The sequence below is a fragment of the Paroedura picta genome, chromosome 1 (genome assembly GCF_049243985.1).
Source record: "Paroedura picta isolate Pp20150507F chromosome 1, Ppicta_v3.0, whole genome shotgun sequence".
In the NCBI taxonomy this organism is placed as follows: Eukaryota; Metazoa; Chordata; class Lepidosauria; order Squamata; family Gekkonidae; genus Paroedura; species Paroedura picta.
In genome coordinates, this window is record NC_135369.1 from 173,831,228 (window position 1) to 173,854,985 (window position 23,758).

The 23,758-nt window shown below is 46.7% G+C and overlaps 2 protein-coding genes across 4 annotated transcripts in view; one reads left to right on the forward strand and one right to left on the reverse strand.

Annotated features, from left to right (window-relative positions):
- Window positions 1–23,758, forward strand: part of FOXO1 (forkhead box O1) — a 456,870-nt gene that overhangs the window by 152,444 nt on the left and 280,668 nt on the right. The gene's annotated exons all lie outside the window — the stretch shown is intronic.
- COG6 (component of oligomeric golgi complex 6) overlaps window positions 9,048–23,758 on the reverse strand; it is a 34,115-nt gene continuing 19,404 nt past the window's right edge. Inside the window, exons 12-20 of one of the 2 annotated variants that reach the window (XR_013226887.1) lie at window positions 22,843–22,934; window positions 21,818–21,935; window positions 20,121–20,252; window positions 19,180–19,347; window positions 17,030–17,137; window positions 15,323–15,376; window positions 12,461–12,540; window positions 9,723–11,092; window positions 9,048–9,593 (exon numbers count right to left, since the gene is read on the reverse strand). Coding sequence is in view for 1 of the 2 variants with exons in the window: in XM_077312583.1 (XP_077168698.1) it covers window positions 10,945–11,092; window positions 12,461–12,540; window positions 15,323–15,376; window positions 17,030–17,137; window positions 19,180–19,347; window positions 20,121–20,252; window positions 21,818–21,935; window positions 22,843–22,934 (900 nt within the window). In the remaining variant the exon portion in view is untranslated. Of the gene's footprint in view, window positions 9,594–9,662; window positions 11,093–12,460; window positions 12,541–15,322; window positions 15,377–17,029; window positions 17,138–19,179; window positions 19,348–20,120; window positions 20,253–21,817; window positions 21,936–22,842; window positions 22,935–23,758 lie in introns of those variants that run through there. The other variant, XM_077312583.1, reaches the window with a different exon arrangement.

Below are 23,758 nucleotides of genomic sequence, written 5' to 3' on the forward strand. Positions count from 1 at the left end.
ATAGGTAAATAGGCCAGGCGAATGGAGGGGGGGGGGTTGGTTTGAAAGGTTGTAGAGGGAGCTGCCGAAATCCTCACTGGCGACTGAGCCAGAGACGGATCTTGTTTGCAGCTGGGGCAAATGGACCTGCTGCGGGACAGAATTCGATCTGACCACAATCCGGAGCTCCTGCGGAAGCTGCGAGGTCCCTGAGGCTGAGCCACATCTGGACGGCTTCCCTTTCAGCGCAGATTTTGGGTGCCACCTAGTGACTTATTGAGAAATCAAATAAACTGTTTCCCCAAACTGTTCAGCAGTTTCAAAACACCTCGGGACAAGCCGCCTGGGAGGGACCCCTTCTCCATTTCCAAGGGGATCGTCCTACTTGCCTCCCCTGACAAATGTGTCCAAACAGCCACTGCAGTGCGGATCTGGTAGTCAACCTTCCAGAGACAACGTAATCCTCAAGAAGAAGAAATGCCATCGCAAAACATGGCCTGCAAAGGAAGAATTCCAGTTTCCCTTCAGGGTTGCCCGAGTGGGAAGATGATAGAACCCAGTTCTGCAACCAGATTTGGCAATTTTGGGCTGCTGGGGGTGGGTGGGGGGCAAAGATGTGATGACACTGATGCAGTTGTGGAAAGCACAGGGGCTGCCTGGAAAGCTGAAGGAGGGATGTGATGTTTTATCCAAACAGGGCCTTTGTATGAACCCAGTGTTGGGCCAGGATCTGGAAGATGCAGATTTGACTGTCTACTCTGCTATGGAAGATTGTTGAGTGTCCCTCAGCCTAACTTACCTCACTGTCTTCATGTTCTGAAGGTCAAACGGGGGAAGGCGGGAAAATGTTGTAAGCCACTTTGGGCACCCCTTGAGGAGTAAAGTGGGATATAAATGTTAAAACCATATATATCTCGCTTTGTTTAATCTCTATTGGCTTTGGCTGCCAGAATCTCATCTGAGAACCTAGAAAACTTCTGCATGCAAAGTGGATTTGGGTTTTTTTTTTTTACTTTCCCTTTTTAAATTTCTGTTTATGGTCCCTCACTGGGAGAGACAAAGCTGCCAGGGAAGAAACATGTAAGACCGAAATATTACTTAATTATTAAATTTTTATACCTTCTAAAAGTTTAGTCTATCAATCAGCAGATTAAAACACCCCTCCCCCCCAAAAAAAGACTGGTAAGGTTTGAATGATAAGAATGTTTCAGTTTAACAGCAAATATTCCAAGTAAAACAAAGCAATTCAGCCATTTAGCAAGTGGTTTACAAAACATGAAATTTCAGTCTTAACAGCAGAGGCTTGACTCATAAAACGACAGAATGCAGTGGCTGGAATGGTAGAACTGGACAGGAAAACGTTACCTCAGGTGGGCAGCCATGTTTGTCTGAAGCAGCAGAACAAAGGCCTGAGCTTTTGTGGGCATGCACACTTCATCAGACACAGATCTATCTCAAGAAGTGTGCATGCCCACAAAAGCTCATACCCTGAGTAAAACTTTGTTGGTTTTAAAGGTGCCCCTGGACTCAAACTCTGTTCAAATTATCACTAATTAAATTCACTTCTTCCCAAACTGGTCCATCATATCACAGCTGCATTCAAGACCCAGTTTGGTGTAGTAGTTAGGAGCGCCAACGTCTAATCTGGCGAGCTGGGTTTGATTTTCAATTTGGGCTGTATCAACAGGGCCATCACATCAAAATCACAAGATGTCATAGTCCCATTGTATATGGTACTGGTCAGACCACACCTGGAGTACTGTGTGCAGTTCTGGAGGCCTCACTTCAAGAAGGACGTAGATAAAATTGAAAGGGTACAGAGGAGAGCGACGAAGATGATCTGGGGCCAAGGGACCAAGCCCTATGAAGATAGGTTGAGGGACTTGGGAATGTTCAGCCTGGAGAAAAGGAGGTTGAGAGGGGACATGATAGCCCTCTTTAAGTATTTGAAAGGTTGTCACTTGGAGGAGGGCAGGATGCTGTTTCTGTTGGCTGCAGAGGAAAGGACGCGCAGTAATGGGTTTAAACTACAAGTACAACGATATAGGCTAGATATCAGGAAAAACATTTTCACAGTCAGAGTAGTTCAGCAGTGGAATAGGCTGCCTAAGGAGGTGGTGAGTTCCCCCTCACTGGCAGTCTTCAAGCAAAGGTTGGATACACACTTTTCTTGGATGCTTAGGGCTGATCCTGCGTTGAGCAGGTGGTTGGACTAGATGGCCTGTATGGCCCCTTCCAACTCTATGATTCTATGATTCTGCGCTCCTCCTCCACATGCAGCCAGCTGAGTGCCCTTGGGCGACCTAGGGCACAGCACTGTTCTGATGAGCAGTGATATCAGGGCTCTCTCAGCCTGACCTCCCTCACAGGGTGTCTGTTGTGGAGAGAGGAAAGGGAAGGTAAATGGAAGCCACTTGGAGACTCCTTCAAGTAGAGAAAAGCAGCATATAAGAACCAACACTTCTTCTTCTACAAGAATGCCCTCATTTTCCTGAACCACAGAATCGTGACTCCCTTCCTAATAGACTCTGGTAGGCCCATTATGCATGGAGTGGAAGGTCCGCATTCGGGGTGGAATGGCGGCGGCTAAAATCACCAATTATGCACGCTGCAGGCGGCAACCGGGCGCAGAGTCAACGTATGCCACCGAAAAAGCTGCATTAGTGAGATGCGGAAGAAAGCGGAGCTTCCTGGGACCAGGGCACAACCACAAGCGGCTTCGCAGTAGCCGCGTGCATAATCGGATACTCTGGGTTTTGCTGCCGTCTCGTTCCATCCTGTGCATAAGCGGTTTGCTTCGCTTCTTCCTCCTCCACGTTCTCCATGCTGCTGTTTCAGTGGCCGTGCATAATAGGCCGTAGTCTGCTCTGTCCAGTGAGAGCTGCCACAGAGAATTCCTCCAAATCGGCAAAGACTGATTTTACCTCTTTCCAGACTGGCACATTCAGAAGACCTCCTCTCCTCTCCTCTCCTCTCCTCTCCTCTCCTCTCCTCTCCTCTCCTCTCCTCTCCTCTCCTCTCCTCTCCTCTCCTCCTTTCGTCACTTAACCAAAGGGTCTCGCAACAATGTACATTAAAACTGTATAAATATAACAAAACAAAATCAGACTCCAGTGGCACCTTTAAGACCAACAAAGATGTATTCAGGGCGTGAGCTGTCGAGTGCAAGCACTCTTCCTCAGACTTTCCGTGGCAGAGGAGGCAAGAGAGGCAACCGTCAAACAGCAGCAAAATTGTGCCCTCCCACGTCTCACTCACTGTGATCTGGATCTTGGAAGCTGAAGGCCATCAGCCCTGGTTAGCATTTGGACTGGGGCCCACCAAGGGAGTCCCACCTCGCTCTGCAGAGGCAGGCCATCTCCCTGCCTTAAAAGACTTCCAGGGTTGCCGTTCGTTAGCTGCAACATGACGACACTTTCTAACTTGACATCACTGTGAAGTCAGAGAGTGACTCCGCTCGGCTAATGTGGTGGGTAACTCGACCGGAGGAGATGCCTAATAGCTGATAGCACAAAATGGGATTGCTCAAAGTACACAAGTACACCCCACTCTACTTCATCCTGCACAGTCAGCAGCAGGGAAGGGGCAGGGAGCTGATCAGGGAAGAGGAATAAGGTTTCGGCAGCATCTGGGGCAGAATCAGCCCGCTCCTGCCTTGTAGGCCCAGTCCCGTCCTTGCCCACCCCCTGATCTCGCTGGTTGCCAACTCCAGGCAGGTGGCAAAAGGAACTCTCTGGGTAACCGCCACCACCACCTGGCTGAAGTTCAGGGTCACAGCTGGGAGAGCCAGGAGCCTTAGCTGCCCCTTCCACACCTATGAGGCCTTGCCTCTGTGGTCTCCCATAGCCCCAGCTCCTGAGCACTGAGGGGGACGAGATACGCACTGCAAGGGTCCACCCCTCTGGGTCTTCCCTTTGCACTTCTGCTAGAGCTTCCGAGGTGGGGGCCCACAATGTGGATCAGAGAACCATGGCCCACTTCCAGTTTATAAAAGATTTATTAAAAGAACAGATCATTAGCACAGCACAAGAGACAAAAGAAACTGGATGAAACGCAGTGCCTTCTGACCCCCTGCTAAACATACCCTATCTGGTGTTAAATACAGGGCAGGATTTCGTCACAGCATCCATACCTTCTCCTGCTGGGCTATTAAAAAAAACAAAGGCAGTGCTATGGGAGCAAGCAGGGGCACCCCGTCCTTGCCAGGGGCATGGGGCCACGATGGAGAAGACCAGGCTTTCTCAACCGGAGATTCGTAAAAGCCTGGAGTTTCTTGACACCCCTGCAAGAATTTCCTGAATGGGAGTTAATTAATTATATGTAGCTGTTAAATATTTATTAGGTGATATGACCATATAAAAGAGCCTCTTGTGGCACAGCATGGTAAAACAGCAGACATGCTGTCTGAAGCTCTGCCCATGAGGCTGGGAGTTCGATCCCAGCAGCCGGCTCAAGGTCGACTCAGCCTTCCATCCTTCCGAGGTTGGTAAAATGAGTACCCAGCTTGCTGGGGGGGTAAACGGTAATGACCGGGGAAGGCACTGGCAAACCACCCCGTATTGAGTCTGCCATGAAAACGCTGGAGGGCGTCACCCCAAGGGTCAGACATGACTCGGTGCTTGCACAGGGGATACCTTTACCTTTAATGTTAAAAAAATAGAGCCTCTTGTGGCGCAGAGTGGTAAGGCAGCCGTCTGAAAGCTTTGCCCATGAGGCTGGGAGTTTAATCCCAGCAGCCGGCTCAAGGTTGACTCAGCCTTCCATCCTTCCAAGGTCGGTAAAATGAGTACCCAGCTTGCTGCTGGGGGGTAAACAGTAATGACTGGGGAAGGCACTGGCAAACCACCCCGTGTTGAGCCTGCCATGAAAACGCTAGAGGGCGTCACCCCAAGGGTCAGACATGACTCGGTGCTTGCACAGGGGATAACTTTACCTTTATGACCATATATGGTCATGTCGATCCACCCACCCCTCTCCCAAAATGGCCAATGATGGGCCTGGAGGGGGCGGGAAGGGGAAGGGCTCTCGGTGGGCATGTCCACAGCTATGCTTCCCAGCCGTATTTTGCACAATGGCACCACTTCCGGGGGTTCTCGAAGCCTGAAGAATGTTTCAGGGGTTTCTCAATGTTAAAAAAGTGGAGAAAGACTGCTGCTCTCCAGCCTTGAGCAGCTGCCAGGCCTGATAGCTACCACAAGCACCTGGAGTATTTCTTGTTCATTACAGCAGGGGTAGTCAACCTGTGGTCCTCCAGATGTCCATGGACTATAATTCCCATGAGCCCCTGCCAGCAAACACTGGCAGGGGCTCATGGGAATTGTAGTCCATGGACATCTGGAGGACCACAGGTTGACTACCCCTGCATTACAGCATTTCTCATTCAGGGATTTGCACGAGTTGGACTTGAGACCCAATCCATCTGTTAAGAAGCAGATTAGCAGACACTTAGGAGAGCAAATGTAATACCAATTAAGCACCACGTTGCCTTGCCATGCAAGCAATACAGGGCACACTTTGAGGCCTGGGTGGGAGTGATTCAGCTGAAGACGATTGTAGACATGAAGTAATGATGACTGGCAGGCACCGTATGCGGGGTGCGGCTGGGAGGTCTATAACTTCTGGGGCTTGAAGCAGCCTCTGGTTGCTCCAGTCCACAGGCTCTGTGCATTCCAAGATTAATCAGCGTCTGGATTGCTGAAACTGAGCAGTAGCAAGAAGCTCTTCTACTCTTGCTCCATTTCTGGTTAGATGTGGAATTGGCCACTGCAGTTCATGCCTTTGTCAGTTCGTTGCATGGAAATGCCCTTGAAGACTGCTTAAAACAGCCCTTTCCAACCTTCTGACCATGAAGGAGTCCCTGGAATAATTTTTCAGGTTTCGAGGCACCTCGGAAGTGACGTCAGCTGGTTGTGTCTCCCTGATGCACATCCCAGAAGTGACATGTCACTGGAAGTGACATTACCACCTGGAGGTGACATTTCCACCTGCTTTACAAGGCAGGCTCAATGGGGACTGAGCAAGGGGGGGGGAGAGATGAGGCAGTTTAAGGCAGGAATAGGCATTCAGGCTCTACCCCCATCCACGAGAGAGCTCATGCTCGGGGAAGCAGGAGGGGAAATGACATGGACCCCCTCCAGAGTTCCCACAGACCCCTATGGGGTCAGCAGACCCCTGGTTGGGAATCCCTGGCTTAGAAACTAGCATTGCAAGATATTGGGTAATAGCGATACCAGTGATAGCGCTAGCCTTGTGCTCGAATTGCAGTGTTTGGCTTGGATCCCAAGGGAGGCGTCCATGGGTCTCCATCGGTCCCATTCCTGCCCACTGCAGCTCTCTCCCCGCCCCCTTCAAAACTTCCCCCAGGGTGGTGGCAGCCTCCTTTCCCCCCCAGGAGCAGCTTTCTATGGGGTTATTTTGTCTGCAGAAGGAAGTCTCACTCTGAGGATAAGAATCCTTTTTCTTTGCAGAAATCTCAGGGAGGACAGAGAGAAACTGGCGAAGCGTTGCTGGAAGAAGACTTCAAACTTTGCCCAGCAGGGCGGCAGTATAGAGCTCAAGTTATTTCAGTGCTTTTTTGTTGATATTTTCCACAAATGTAAAATCTGAGAGGGGGGGAGGGAAGTATTAGCTGTGCCTGTTCCGGTTGGGAGAGGCTGAGCAACCCGTTTATTTAAACAAATCTAATGAATGAGAAAGAGATAAGGCCTATACCTGAGTTTCTAGGTATGAATGCTACTTATAGTAAACCAGGGACATCCATCTATTGATTCTCAGTAGTTCAGAAAGGAAGCCATAGAAACACACTCACCGTGTACTTCTGAAATGGGGGGGGGGAATATCCCATCTTGCTATCTTGAGCATTATCGAGAAAATTAATAGGCTTTTACTTTTCATTTTGCAGATGGATGTTTGCTTTCTAGCAGCCTGCTGACTCATTTACCGATGCTTAATGGGTGGAATAAGCCATGAGTAGATGCTGGAAAGGAAGGACACGGGTGAATCAAATGCAGCCCTTAATTTCTGACCGGCTTAAAAGGATGAGTTTCATTTTTTTGATAAAGGCTTGTCCTTTCATAAAAATGGCCCAAGAATCATTTCCGCCCAATGATTATCTTTCGAGAAATTCTTTTTTTAGTCTAACGATGTTTATTGCGAACAAAAAAAGGCCCCTTATTATAAGATGGAAGTGGGGAAACAAATTAAAAAATTATTATTATTGTGCCGTTTATTTCCAAGGGCGGACTTGTTGTGGAGTCAAAGTCGAATACTGAGTACACATTGATTTACAGGAAATGGTTTGCTTCCTTCCACGCTGGTATGTTTAAGGTATGTTTAGCAGGGCCCCTTGAACGCTGATAAACTTGTGCTGTTCGAGCCAAGCCGGTCACCACTAACGTCACTCTCTCTTTAGGAGCTCTCTATTTTTGTTGGCCCTCGGTATTTCAAAGCACAGATAAACATTTTCTTTATAGTATCGACCAGCAGGCAAAAAAGCCGACAATTCCTTTGCTTCTATAGCTGGAAAGCGCTCTGCAGGAAAGCCCCTGTTCACAGAGGGCTGTATAACTCTCTGGACACACCACGACAAATTTATTTACCTAGACACACCAACACATCTTGTCTACTTAAATGGAAAAAGACATTTATAGATTTGGGGTGGGAAAGCCAGACCTTTGATATGGTCTTGCTGCGAAAGTTCGCCATATATCACCAAAGAGCCAGTTTGGTGTTGTGGTTAGGAGTGTGGACTTCTAATCTGGAGAGCTGGGTTCGATGGATTTCTGCCCATGTATGGCAACTTTCTCACCTTCTCCGTGCAGCCCAAAACACCTTCCTGCCAAATGCAGTTCCTGGGGAGTCCTTGTGACTCAGGAGCAACACGGGGGCAGGGGGACCTTTGGGGCTGCAGCAGGAAGAAGACTCCATGGGTGGAAATTCTTCTACCCATGGAAGAACTCCGCTGGATCCAAAGCATTGGAGGACTGGCAAATCCAAAAAATGTATAGGCTCTCATGTGCAACCAAATCAATATCCCTAATTCAAGACCAATAGAATAGAAACTGGCAGCCTTTTACCTTGTCTGAAAAGTTACCCTCTTAAATTTCGATGGTTCCAGGCTATTGAACAAAAATTAGTCTCCATTGGCATCGATCTGAACTCCCTACTACCTCTGGAAGAAAAATGTATCTTCCGGATTATTAAACAGAGAATATGAGCAGCAGGAACTCATACCTACCCAGCCTCGAGTCTGCTCACCAGCATTCTTTGGCATCACTAAGCATAGAAATATTATGCCTACATATTTGCATCTTCTTGATGTCCCACCCCTGAGAAGAGCTTTTCTCCTGGCATGAATGAATGCTTTCCCCTCAAAGGTCTTAGAGGGAAGATTCCACCGTATCCCATACCATGCGAGACTCTGTCCATGTGGTTCTGGCTGCCCTGACTCTGTCTCACACATTTTGTTAGATTGCCCCTTATATGAGCAGTGTCAGGATAACAGCTTTGTTGCTTTGCTGGGAAACAAGCCTTCTGTAAGTAAATCTGACCTTGCAATTTCTGCTCTCTGACAAAGACCCAGAGGTAACCATTTCAGTTGCCAGAGTTTTAACTAAGATGCTTTTATAATATGCTGCCTACCTTGTATTTTATCTTTTATAGATTATTTAATCATTTAAAGATCTGTTTGGTTATGTAACCCTATTTTATTATTTTGTTGAAATTGTAAACCCTATTTTTATATGTCTTACACATATTTTATGCCAAAAAAGGTTACTGACTGACTGACTGACCAATTGTTCTGACTGGATGTGTAATTACTAGCGACTGTAACAGAAGCATTAATAGATGCTTGGCAGAAATGCTGCAGCAAATAATTTTCTTCTTTGCAGGTCCGTTATATTAGCTGAGTCAGGTTAGGATCTTGTTGGCCAGGGCCTTCAAGCTTAGAATCCTAGAGTGGGAAGAGGCCACACAGGCCCCCTAGCCCAACTCCCTGTTCAGTGCAGGAGGAGCCTCAAGCATCCAGGATATGTATCCTGAGGCAGCCAATTCCATTACTCCATCTCTTAGCAGTATCCACAAGGCTTGCTTTTATTCTTGAAGAGCATGGTCTCGCATATTCTGTTTGAGTCCATTTATTTTTCAAAACATTTACATATATAAAAGAAATACTTACAGGAGAAGGGAAAGAACATAAGACGTTTGAAGAATGTTGATATACCTTATTTTCCGGGGGCAATAAAAGGGCTAGGGAAAAAGGGGAACAGATTTCTAGCTTCTTTTCCATCTTCAGATGACATCTTTGTTTCCAAGCTTACCCCCCACCCGGAAGTGTCTAAACTCTAGTTCTCATAAGGTCACCTTGATTTGGTCTCTTATGTTTCAGAGTGCGGGGCTCCCAAATTGGAACCTTCTTCCATAGAAGCTGCAGCCTCACTAATTCAAAGGAACTAGCCGGGACTGTAGATGGAATGCATCCTGAATTGCAAGAAGTTACCAAATATGACCACTTGAAAGAAATACAAAGACATGCTGCTCATGTGGAGATTCTCAGGTCCTGGGCTTCGGCCTGGGGCCCAAATCTTTGATAGTCTCATTCAGGGGTAGTCAACCTGTGGTCCTCCAGATGTCCATGGACTACAATTCCCATGAGTCCCTGCCAGCATTTGCTGGCAGGGGCTCATGGGAATTGTAGTCCATGAACATCTGGAGGACCACAGGTTGACTACCCCTGGTCTAACTCATGCAGTCCATAATGGCCAATCCACTTGCTGACTTACACTGCATACACTTCTTTATTTAAAAAACAAGAAAACCCATCCGTGAATTGCAATAGCAGCACACGGTAAGCCGTTTCAAATGGATTTTTAAAAAAAAGTAATACGCATTATAATTTCCCCCCCAAGGGTATTTAAATTAGCAACACGCCTTTAAAAGAAAACCACTGTTGGGCGTTACCTTCGGTGGGTAAAGGTGGTGCCTGTTTATTTAAGCTCTATAAATAGCGTGTTCTGAATCATTTCCTTCTAAATATAACTGGTAAAGCAGCATCTCAAGCGTCCTCCTACTGTCTGGCAAAGCCACGGCGGTGAGCAAGGCCGTCAAGGGAAGCTTGGTCTGCAGAGCCCTAATGGTTCTGGGGGACACCTATCCAACCCTATGGTGCTAAAAGCAACAAACATTTTAAGGACAACTCTGAAGTCAGGCCATAACTACTAACTCTACTGCAACGATCAAGCCACAAAGTGGATCTCAAAGTTAACAAGCTCTACCCACAAACTGAGAATCTTTGACTTGTTGATTATTAAGAACAGCTCCCGTCACCAACAACCCCCCCCAGTACTTTGTTTCACACTTCCTAGCATTTTTTATTCATTTAGTTCTCATACTAAAAAATGATTTAGCCAGTTCTGGACATTCCGCACGCTCACTGCTAGAAGGCAGTGCAGGGAGGTTGTGCAGGGAGCATAAACCAAATTCAGACCCGGCTTGCCTTACAATCGCATCTTCTCGTCCACGGTGTCGGGAACAACTTGGAAAGGCTCTGCAAAGATTGCAACGTCAGCGACAGACGTAGAAAATGTCGTCATCACGCTACATTTCTCTTTGCAATTAAAAAAAAAATAATCACGGGTTATTTCTCACCCAAACAAACCTGGATTTGCTGACAATGCTTTCCCCAGTTTCATTATGATGCACCGATAACGTGAAACCGAACACAGGCCTTTGGGCTCCTCTCTTTATCAAGCATCGGCCAACACGGCCCTAACCCTGCAGTCAAAGAGACGGCTTCAGTCTTGCCACAAGCACAGGAAAGGACGGCTTCATTACAACCCAGGCGTGCCGCTCTGAGCAGGGTTGCCGATGAGAAGGGAAACCGACCCCTGTTTTACAACGGCAGGGACACAGTCTGGCCTGAAAACATTGAGAAAGCCCCAAAGGAAAGTTTTGCGGCTGACGGGCCTAGGAGAGCAGTGCTTGAACTTGATGGGGAGATCTCTGTAAGATCGTTTCGGGCTCTTTATATTCGTTGTCCGGGTGCATCACGGCTGCGTAGACTTCGCTGTAGGCTCTGCAGACCAGCTCTGTGGACTGTTTTATGATCTGTTGTCTGAAACGGCAAACAGAAGGTTATACACGTGCACAATGGATAAGATTTATCTAGAAACTTAAGCAGATCCTCCACTGCACCTCTGCAGAGAAAGGACCGCGGATTGGCTTGCGGATCCTTGAAATCACTGTGAACAGCCGCATGCTTCCCTCATGACCCCAGGAATACCTTGGGGGGGGGGGTGGGCTGCAGATGCTTGTGTTGATCTACTGGGGAAGTTAGTAATTACAAGTGGCATCGGACTATGAGGAGAAGGGCTGCTTTTTTAATACGCTTTTCACTGCCTGAAGGAGTTCCAAAGCGGTTTACAAATACATTTCCCTTCCTCTCTCCACAACAGACACCCTGTGAGGTAGGTGAGGCTGAGAAAACAGCTGTGAGAACAACTTTAAGAGAAATGTGGCCAGCCCAAGTTCACCCAGCTGGTGGCACATGGAGGACAAGTAGTGAATCAAACCCCTTGCTCCAGGTGGGAGTCCACTGCTTTTAACCACTACACCACGCTGAGGACGTGCTGTTTGGTTGGTACCCACTTGACCCACCACCTCTCTCTCTTCCACATACAATTATTTGGGCAGCAAAGGATCATCATGGAAAGAGTTGAGTAGGGAGGAGTTCATCTGGAACACCCTGACCTTTCAAACAAATCCACATTAGTTTATTTATTTATTATACTTATAGGCCGCTGCTCCTGGCCTGCCGGCTCACAGCGGCTAACAAAAAATAAAACGCAGTACAAGTAAAATACATAAAACCACATAATTCCTCAACTCAACCAAGCTAGCCACAAACCAAAAACCCTACTTCACCACCCCCAATGTCCAGGATGATGTTACCCGTAGGAGACACCGGAGGAGGGGAAAGATCTGCAGTCAGCCCGGCCTCAACAAAACAGCGTGTGGAAGAGCTTTGTCTTGCAGGCCCTGCGGAACTGCGTCAATTCCAACAGGGCCCTTAGCTCTTCTGGGAGCTCATTCTACCAGGCAGGGGCTAGATACAGAAAATAAGGCTGCAACTTCCCCAGAAGGGCTGGGAGTAAAAGACTTTATCGAAGATCCACTAATAGACTTTGCCGAAGACTACTAACTGGAAGGGAAGGCCTTGGCAAGGGAAGGTCCTGAATCACATAGGCAAGCCCACTCCCAGCCTCTGCCAGTACTCAGTGGCCCGCCAAGTGGGTGCGTGCCTCTGACTTCGGTTCAAGCTCTAGAAGGTCCCTGTGCGTGGGCCATCTGCATGCCCTCAGGGAGTGCGGAATATAAATATAATAAATAATAATAATAAATAAAACGGGTTCGTGCAGACGTGCGAGAGAACAAGGCATCTATGCTGGCGACGGTAAAGCAGAGTGCAAACGCAAATACTTACTTGACAGAAGTGCTTAGAAGAAAGTTTATTTGTGGCATTAGCAGGCTGTCAGGAGCAGATAAATAACGATCAAATTGGACCTAATGTCAAGTCGGAGGAGAAAAGGAGAGCATTAGAGGACCTGGCAACTCGACCAGAGAACGGCACACAAACCCTTATAGACCAGGGGTAGTCAAACTGCGGCCCTCCAGATGTCCATGGACTACAATTCCCAGGAGCCCCCTGCCAGCGAATGCTGGCAGGGGCTCCTGGGAATTGTAGTCCATGGACATCTGGAGGGCCGCAGTTTGACTACCCCTGTTACAGACAATTGCCAAGGGGTGGCCCATTTGCAGATGGAAAAGCCCACATGATAGGGCCAGCCACAGTTTTAAATGCAGCACAGCAAGGGGAAATAAAGATGGTTTTGATAAGATACTACTTTTTGTTGGAACCCTTCCCCCCCCAATTATTAAAAATCTTGTTTTTAATAATAATTTGAGAGTAAGTTCTGCCCATGTTAAGAGTAATCTTTGCACCATGTACTAGTGCTGCTAAACCCCTGGTGGGTGAGGGAGATCTCCAAAGCACAAGCAATAAGAGTCTTGTTTATTTCCTGTTTAAATCTTGATATGGAATGAGAATCATTTGGAGGAAAATGTTTCCAGCAAGCAATGCTGCACAAATTTATCACCCAAGCAGTGCTGGACAAGGTTCTGGTTTTCCCTCGTTTCACGAGAGGTTTTCTTCAACAGCAAAGCCTCTAAGCCAGTGGTTCTCAACCTGGGGTTCGGGACCCCTTTGGCGGTCGATTGACCCTTTCACAGGGGTCGCAACAGGGCAAGCAGCTGGGGGGGGGCACCGCCACTGTTGCAGCTCCTCCTGCAGCCGTCTGTCTGGAGCAGTGGAAAAGAGCGAGATCGGCATGGTGGGACAAGAGGCAGAACTGAACTGAGAAACCCCGGAATAAAACCAATTTATATACAGTCATGAACCATGGATCTTCACACCATGGGTCAGTTTCGGTTTAATTTCTGTGAAAGAACACTTGCATAATTTTGTGGTTGGGGATCACCACCACAGGAGGAACTGTATTAAAGGGTCGCGGCATTAGGAAGGTTGAGAACCATTGCTAAGCAATATGATGACTATAAAGAATCTGCAGCTCTGAAAGGGGACCAAGCTCAATTGGCTACATTTTGATTCTTCCTTACTAAGGCAACCAAACTGAGATACTTCTGCCAACAATGTATCTGTCCTCTGATATAGGCCAGTGGTCCCCAACCTTTTTATCACCGGGGACCACTCAACGCTTGACAATTTTACTGAGGCCCGGTGGGGGGGGGGGTAGTTTACTCCTCTACTCTCAACCACTGCCCTAACGCTCTCTGATCACTCTGGTAATGTTTAAGCATCCCTTCAAAATAAGATACAGACACGCCACAACAATGAACATAAGGAACAGTTTATTTTCATGGAAATTTTAACTCATGACAATGACAAATCAATGGGAACCCTGAGCTTGTTTCTCTGCAACAAGATAGTCCCATCTGGGAGTGATGGGAGACAATGACACCCGAAGTGTGTTGTAAAGGGCCAGGGGGGGGGATGAAGTAAAGGGCCGGGGGGGGGGAGAAGGCGTCCTTCGCGGCCCACCTCCAATTAGTCGACGGACTACATGTGGTCCGCGGCCCACAGGTTGGAGATCACTAAAATAGGCCACGCACGGACTGCTGTTTCTTTTCTGTCATATACTGTTTTTGTGCGCTCCTGTTCCTTTTAACTGGAGATGCCAGAAAATGAACATGGGGAACTTCTGCACGCAAATTAGAGGCACCAACTGTCACGTGGTTTAAAAAGGAAAAAAAAGTCCATGTTCTTGCCAACTAAGATTTGCTTTTGGTCATTTGAGGCAAACCACAGAGGCAATAAGTCCTTAAATATTGTTTGTTTATTTGGCATAGTGGTTAAAGAGTGTTGGACTCTAATCTAGAGAACCAGGTTTGATTTCCCACTCCTCCACATGCAGCCAGCTGGGTGACTATGGGCTAGTCCCAGTTCTCTTAGGGTTGTTCTCATCCAACAATTCTTTTAGAGCTTTCCCAGTCCCACCCGCCTCACAGGATGTCTGTTATGGGGAGAAGAAAGGAAAAGTGTTTGTAAGCCACTTTGGAACTCCTTCGGGTAGTGTAAAGCAGAGTATAAAAAGCCAACTCTTCTTCTTTTCCTATCTTTGAGGTGTAAAACTCATATATGAACGGCTATGCCTGCAACTCTATTTCAGTCACTCAAATTAAATCAATGCCGGAAACCAATTGAGGGTATTTTGAAATACCGCAGAGGAACAGTCGTGACGGAATAGAATTTGGTGAATATGACTCCCGTGGGATGTGAGGCGACACTTGAATGTGCTCGTTACTAGTCAAAATAATTCCCTGAGCCAGGAATTTCCTATGAGAAATGGCTGAGGAATGTCAATTTTTTAAAAGTATCTGACCATCTGTACCAAAGCGTGGTGTCTTATTTTATATTGAGAATTTTAAAAACATTTTTTTCCCCATGAAGCATAACTTTATAGCAGTCCTTTTGGCAAGATGAAAATATGATTTAAGACATCAAAAGACAGACAAAACAAAAACACAGTTTTGGCTGGGCTCTTGCAAACGTCAGTGGATCGCCTTCAAAGGCTTTTTTTTTCGGTGTCAAACTGCTGTTCAACGGATTACCCATACGGGGAGATTTTGAAGTTCCTTTAAAAATACCGTCAAAAATATAAAACCGCTATCTGAATACATATTTCATAGGAAGGATTCCCACCCCCATGTCGTTACACTTAGTCACACAACAGCAGGTACCACTGCACAACTTAACAGCATGCCTTACCATTGCAGCTTTTAATGATGTGGCGTCCATACTTGGTACATTCACCAAGGGGCCCTGAAAGTACAGAAGCACAGCCAAATAAACAAACAAACAGATCTGTTACAACCGAACCTTTGTTACTTTCTGGCACACAGTTATTTTGAAACCTCCTGAGTGTTTGTAGTGGTTAGGAGGATGGACTTCTAATCTGGCGAGCCGGGTTTGATTCCCTGCTCCTCCACATGCAGCCAGCTGGGTGACCTTGGGCTTGCCAGAGCACTGATAAAGCTGTTTTGACTGAGCAGGAATATCAGGGCTCTCTCAGCCTCACCTCCCTCACAGGGTATCTGTTGTGGAGAAAGGAAAGGGAAGGCAACTGTAAGCCACTTTGAGGCTCCTTTGGGTAGAGAAAAGCGGCATATAAGAACCAACTCTTCTTCTTCTTCAGTAATATCAGGGCTCTCTCAGCCTCACCTCCCTCACAGGGTGTCTGTTGTGGGGAGAGGAAAGGGAAGGCGACTGTAAGCCACTTTGAGGCTCCTTTGGGTAGAGAAAAGCGGCATATAAGAACCAACTCTTCTTCTTCAGTAATATCAAGATTCTCTCAGCCTCACCTCCAGGGGGGAGGGGAAGGCCGTCCACAGAGCTCTTCCACTCCATCCCCCTAATCTTGTGCCTGTTGTATTCCCAAATGCAACGGACTTGGCCCCTAGCATATTCAAATTTGTTAAAACATTTATCAGGTGATATGATCATATATGATCATGCTGACCTGCTCCTGCTCCCCCCCACACACTTTTCAAATGGTCAATCATGGCAGTGGAGGGGATGGGAAGGGGAGGGGACCCAGGTGGGCGTGTCCACAGCTCAGCTTCCCCACCATATTCTGCATGATCATACCACTTCTGGGGTTTCTCAAAGCCTGAAGAATATTTCAGGGGTCTCTCAACAATAAACAAGTTAAGAAAGTCTGAATCTGAGTGTAAGCTGTGGCAGTCTTAAACAAATAAAATACGGATCATGTGAAAAGCTGCAAATTTCTGTATAATGTTGATCATCGCCCCAGAGCACAGAGCCAAAAAATGCCTGCAAAATGGTACCCTGTACAGATTGGGGGAACTCCAGGGCTGCATAAACAAATAAATAAACCCTAGGAACCAAAAAAATATCTGAAAATTTTTTAAAATCACCCTTGCAATTGTAACTTAAAAGATAACTGAGATCTTGCATCACTATATCATGAGAGTTCAACGCCCAAACCTTTGGGTGCAACTCTTTGGAATTCCAGCAAAAATACTGTAAACTTATGTTTCCAATTCAATGTATTTGATTAGCTGAAATTGTTTGCTGGATCAGAATAGTGGCATCCCAAAAATATATGTGCCTCATAAAAACTGAGCAATTAGAATCTTAGAATCATAGAATTGGGACCTCCTGGGTCATCTAGTCCAACCCCCTGCACTGTGCAGGACACTCGCATCCCAATCGCTCATCCCCTGTCACCTGCCACCCCCTTGAGCCTTCACAGAATCAGCCTCTCCGTCAGATGGCTATCCAGCCTCTGTTTAAAAATTTCCAAAGATGGAGAACCTTCCACTCCCAAGGAAGCCTGTTCCACTGAGAAACCGCTCTAACTGTTTTTACTTGCTATATGAATTTAATTGCACCATATATACAGTTTAAAGCCGAAAGGCTGGGTCTTTGCTGCTCCCTCTGATGGCGACGCACCTGCTCCGGTTTGTGCTGCTGCACAATATTGTAGATGTAACTCAGGCCCGTTCTTGTCAAAACAAAGGCAGCTTCTTCATTGATAAGTGTGTCCAAATGAGCTTCGATCTAAAATTTGAAAGGAAGATAACCTTCATTTACTGGGATTGCATCTGAAGCGACAAGTTTGTTGGCCAAAGCAAGGCAGAAGAAACCAGCTAAGTACAATGGGTGGAATTCTGACTCGGCTTGCGGAATGAAGTTATTTGGCTGTCAGGGCCTTAGCCAAAAACCTTTCAAAACGTAGTTCCGGAACTGCACGTTAAACAGTCTTGCTTTCACCATGTTAAAATCTTGGGTTTGCTGTTTGTTTGTTGTTGATAAAAGAAAACAACATGTCTATCCAGGAATGAATTGCATGCAAGTTATTTATTTATTTTTAGATTCCCCCCCCCCACCGTTCCCCAGAGGGCTCAAGGAGGCTTACAGCAGAGTTAAAACACACAGTAGTTAAATGGAATATTGGCTTTGAAATCTAAAATTCAACCAGTTCAGTTATAAAGTTCCATGCCCTGAGTGGCAGCGATTAGAGTCTACAAGATCCACAATAACCCGGTTCGAATACCTCCCCACCCCACATAAGATTGTTGGGTGATCTTGGGTGAGTCTCTTTCTTTCAGCACCACCTACCTCACAGGGTTCCTGTTGTGGAACTAAACCACATGAATGTGTATTCATAAAATGGTGGTCGTCGTAAAAATGGATGCATGTGATAAAACCACCGGCTAATCCTTTATTAGCTGGTGGTTTTATCACATGCATCATTTTTATGACGACCACCATTATATGAATAGTAGGATCATAAAAGCTTTGGAAAAGTAGGATCATAAAAGCTTTGGATAATAAAAGACTGGCCAGGTACATAAAGGACAGGACAGCAGGTGCCAGGTGAGCCTTAGGGAGGAGGAGAGCATCCCAAAGGTGAGAGGTGCCACCACTGAAAAGGCCCTTTCTCCACTCGCCTCAAGTGTCACATTCGTGGCTGAGGGCTTAAAGAGGAATGTCTTAATTGGTGGATGAGACCAGGGCATGTATTTGTTGGGGGTCAAGATTAAATTTCACACAGCACTAGATAAAGAAGAAGAGTTGTTTTTTATACTTCACTTTTCTCTACCAGACAGACTCTCAAAGCAACTGAGGATCGCCTTCCCTTCCTCTCCCTCTCCCCACAACAGACACCCTGTGAGGTGGGTGAGGCTGAGAGAGCCCTGATGTTACTGAAGAAGAAGAAGAAGAATTGGTTCTTATATGCCGCTTTTCTCTACCTGAAGGAGTCTCAAAGCAGCTTCCATTCACCTTCCCTTTCCTCTCCCCACAACAGACACCCTGTGAGGTGGGTGAGGCTGAGAGAGCCCTGATGTTACTGCCCGGTGAGAACAGCTCTATCAGGGCTGTGACTGGCCCAAGGTCACCCAGCTGGCTGCACGTGGAGGAGAGGGGAATGAACCCCGGCACGCCAGATTAGAAGCTGCCACTCTTAACCACTACACCAAGCTGGCTCCACTGTCCATATATTTTCTTCATTTTCCTTACTCTCACTACCTTCCCAAAGGATGGCCCAAGAGGAGAGTCTGTTTTCTGCCGGGTGTGAACGTTAAAGTGGAAACTCTGCCCCCCAGCCCCCAAATCATCCACAATGGGAAACAGCGGCCATTTTCGTTTGCTTTGACTGTTTCTGCACCGGAGGCTTTGTGCCGGGTCGCAGGCTGCAGGTTGAGCTGGGGCAGGTTGCCCCACCTTTTCTTGTTCCCGCACGGGGGAGCATTTGGCACGGCGCACCTCGTCCGCCCTGGATTTGTGCTCCCACAGGGGAGCCGAGGCAGCAAAGTTTCCAGTGCAGAAACGGTCTTTCCAGGCTTTTAAAAACTGTTGATTCTGTGGCTCTGGCTGACCTTTGCTTTCCCCTGCTGTCCTTCATTCCATTCGAGAAGTCCTTTTAACTCCCTGTTAGTGGGGGCTTTTTTAGTGGGAGTGTGGCCGTATGCAGTTGAGTGTTTACTTTATATGCAGAGGCTGCAGGAATACATGTTTAAGGAGGCCGCGTTATATTTATTCCGCGTTAATGGTTAACGACAAAGAAAACATCAAGCGGTTGACTTGGGGACGTTTACCTGGTACTGTAACATCTCCAGCCGCTTGTCGGTGAATTCAAACAGCGCCAGGGTCGTCTTCATCATGTGAAGGGAATTCACCATGAAGGTCGCCATGTCCGCGGAGCCCAGGTTGCTGGCAGACACGGTGCACGTCTGCAGCAGAGGGTCCAGCACGCAGGACAGGACCTGGAGGGAGGGAGGGAGGGGAACCCACAGAAGAAATGCAGAGGGGAATGGGATTTCTCAGGCATACACTGCTCTGTTATGATTCGGGTTCCTATAACCATATTATTAATTATTGTTATTGTTATATTGAAATGTATTGCCCGCCTCTCCCCGAGGGCTCGAGGCGGGTTACAATGGCTGACTAAAACCCCCATAATAATAAAGGTATCCCCTGTGCAAGCACCGGGTCATGTCTGACCCTTGGGGTGACGCCCTCTAGCGTTTTCATGGCAGACTCAATGCGGGGTGGTTTGCTATTCCCTTCCCCAGTCATTACTATTTATCCCCCAGCAAGGTGGGTACTCATTTTACCGACCTCGGAAGGATGGAAGGCTGAGTCAACCTTGAGCCGGCTGCTGGGATTGAACTCCCAGCCTCATGGGCAGACAGCTTCAGACAGCATGTCGACTGCCTTACCACTCTGCGCCTCTGAGGCTCTCTCTGAATCCCCCATTAAACCCCTTAAAAACAAGCATAGAAATCCCTTAAATACAATACAAAAGCCTGAAAAAAGAAAACCCAGAAAAGATGTTGTGGCAGAAAGTACATACCCAATCTAATCTAAAAACCCCATAAAACACACACTAGCAGGGAGAGGGTGAACCAAGGGTGCTGATGTAAATCGGTACCACTACAACCCCCACCCCGTTCCTGGCATTTCTCATCCATGCGCCGCGCCGCCTTCAGGTGGTTCAGATCAACGTGCACCAAGGCTTCCCAAAACAACGGCCTACCTGCACAAAGTCAGCTTGTCGGGTGTCCACAGGGACTACGCAGGAGTCGTGAGATGCCAGAATCTCGCGCAGCAGGAGAAGGGTTTGATTCAGCGCTGAGCTTGGGCCAAGATCGGCAGGGGGAAGCTCAATCTGAAAAACAGTGCCCAACCTGTTGTGAACGTCTTTCTCAAAACGAGATTGATCGATGTGAAGCCCCCCCTATCGTGACAGGTGACAGACGTACAGTGCACTGGCCCAAAGCAACTACAAATCTCTTTCCATCCATCTCTTGCCTAATCTTCAGTCCTGTGCAGGGCTTGTCAATAGCCAAGGAGTTCCCTTTTCTAAAAAGGAGTAGAGGCATTCTGAGCCCTGCTCAGTTCCACTTTCTCTCCAGGGCTGGGAGCTGGAAAAATGCAGTCATATTCCCACAGCACAAACGGAGACTGCTTCATTATCTTCAACGGCCCACAAATCTCTTTGTTCAGTTGAGCAAGAGAGCCGATGTGATGCCGTGGTTGGAGCAGCCTTTCTCAACTGTGTTACCGACTCTTCTTCTTCAGAACATTACATGTTCTCCATGGGCTTAAGCCAGCCTTTCTCAACTTCTTTACCACTGAGAAACCCCTGAAACATTCTTCAGGCTTCAAGAAACCCCAGAAGTGGCAAGATCGTGCAGAAGATGGTTTGGAAACAGCTGTGGACACGCCCACCTGAGGCTCCTCCCCTTCCCACCCCCTCCAGGCCCATCACTGGCCATTTGGGAAGGGTAGGGCAGGTCGACATGACCATATATGGTTGTATCACTCGATACATGTTTAACAAATTAACTCCCACACATTTGGGAAGCTTCCAGGGCTGTAAAGAAACCCCAGGGTTTCACAAAACCCTGGTTGAGATCCAGATTCAAATCCCCACCCTGCCATGGCAACATGGAAATACAATGTTCTTGTCCAAACCCGGTGGTATTTGCCATATGTTGTATTTCTGTTTGGATTCGGTTTTGTAAGCAGGTGGCCATTAAGCCCTAAAAATTCCACATCTCCCATGACACTCACATCCTTGAGTCTTTTGAAGGTTCCCCAAGCCCTCCTAGTCACCTTTTGTAATTCATATCCCTCCCCCCCCCCTCTAGGCTAGCCCAGCACCTGTGCTACTTCCTACTGAGAGTGACCAGCCCCCCACCATTGCCATTCCAACCACCTGCAATCCCAGGCAAAGCAGTCACTTGTGGGGGAGTGGAGGTAGACCGCTCCAAAGGTATTTAAGACCTGAACTAGGGGTATCCCCCCAGTTCAAGCATGAATGGTGTATGCTGTTGCTTCGATATTTCCCATTAAAGACTTCTGATTTCTACAAATTCCAAGTCTATGGGGCAATCCTCAGTTCTTAAATAACAGTGTTATTTCAGCAGTTATGTTCCATTGTTTTATTCTCACTATTCTTCTTCCCTAACTGCACCCCCCACACACCCCGTTTCCCTTTCTTTCATTACCATTTACATATTTTTAAACATTCTGGATTAATGCATGTAACTTGGAATTCCAGCTTTCCAAAGTAGTATGCAAAACTGCAGTGGTCACTACTATGTCTATGAGAACCAGGGCAGCGGAGCGCGGAGTGTGGAGTCTAGGGCCTGGGAGATGCAGCCTGACCCCTTGTTGATGGGCATGTAGGCTATAGGACCAGGAGAGCCACCCGGCCCTGAAACCAACCTTATCCATCAATTTACTAGCGTGCAGGCTCAAACTGTTGAAGAAAATCTTTTTACTCAGCAGGTGCATCTCTTCGATAGTCGTTAGCAGCATGGCGGCGCTGTTTCCCACAATATTACTGAAAAATGGGGAAAGAGAGAGAGAGGAGGGATTAATTATACCCAAGAAAGACATGTCAGATCCTGCTATTTAGCTTAGGAAGAGTAAAACTAGGAGCAGTGTGTTTTAGCATGGAGAATTAAACTCTATTACTATTATTACTATTAGTATTACTATTATTTAGATTTGTTTCCCGCCACTCCTGGCAAGCTGGCTCATGGCGGATTACACAATAAAAACCCCACAGGCAATAAAACCCCAATTAAAACCCCATTAAAATTTACATTGTAAATGTGATATTCAGCATCATTTCGCCATCTCACGCTTGAGACTTTTTTCTTCTGCTTATAATACCTTTGGGACAGTCTACTTCCACTCCTCCACAAGGTAGCGCTTTGCCTGGGATTGCAGGACATTATATGACCAATTTTGGGATTGAACTACACAAAGCAAAATATTACCAGAGACTAGGTTATTTTCTACAATATCCAATTTTGTGGGGGTCTACTAATATTAGTATCACGATGTGTAATTAGTCTTCAGCGGTGACACCAAGCAAAATAATTTTCTATAATTTCATCACCCAAAAGATTACAATTAGAGTAGATTGAGTTATTAACGATATTGAGACTATCAATGATGAAGATATCGAAAATGGACTGTACCTAGGAATCCATTTTGAAATTGTTTTGAATATTGTTTTCATTGGAATAAATCATTTTGCCATCGCCTGCTTAAGACTTTTCTCTTCTGCTTCAGACTAACATGGCTATCCACCAGAAGTGTTACAGTTACTTGAATGAGGGCTTTAGGATTCTCCCTCCCCCTTAAGTGCAACAAACTCTACTGCCGCAAAAAAAAACTAGCCCTTTTAATCTGAAGCCAAAGGTAATTTGATTTTTCTTCACTGTCTGTTCCAAGCTTACCTGATGGTGTGGTGGTAGAATTTGAGGAGGTTAGAAATTTTATATAGCAGGACTGCTCCAGGTTCGGCCACAATCATCTGTTCAATTCTAACCTGAGGGAAACCGGATGAGACAAAAAACACGGGTTCAACCATACAGACACACCTCCCTTTTTAAAAATTCAACATCTCCACACTGTCAGCCTCAAGGAATACAAGGATGAATCTTTTTTAAAAGGACCAACATTTAAATTAAATAATTGACTCTGTGGCCAGGAAACTGTGAAAATGGAACGGCCTATGCCGTTGTAGAACGGCCTATGCCTCAGACTGAATTGTCAGCATCAACCAATCATGAGTTTTATTTATTCACACGGTCACAGGCCAGAACAGAGAGATTAGACATAGTAAAAACAAAATTTTGGGGAGATACAAAAAGCAAAACATTTGGATTTAAGTAAGTTTTCTGATATAGGTAGATAAAACGACATAAGGTCATAATGATTAAATCTTTTATATCCTTCACATGAGCTTGAGTCACGCAGGCAGGAAATTTCGCTATCTGAAATGTGACTTGAGGCTTTCCACGTGTGAGTCCCTCTTTGCTTCATTCTACATCTTTTTGGTGTGGCTTCTTCTCCGAAAGGGGGCAGATAAGCTTGTTATGAGCTGTAGCATCCAGAGGGCAGGCAAAAAAGATGCACTCGATTGTTTCCACCTTCGTTGGTGGGCAGGTGCACAATCTCTCTGAAATTGTAGTTCTTTCGAATCTGCCCTCTGAAAGTGCCATGGGCACAGGAGAGCATGGTTTAAATGTCTATCCCAGGGGTAGTCAAACTGCGGCCCTCCAGATGTCCATGGACTACAATTCCCACGAGCCCCTGCCAGCAAATGCTGGCAGGGGCTCATGGGAATTGTAGTCCATGGACATCTGGAGG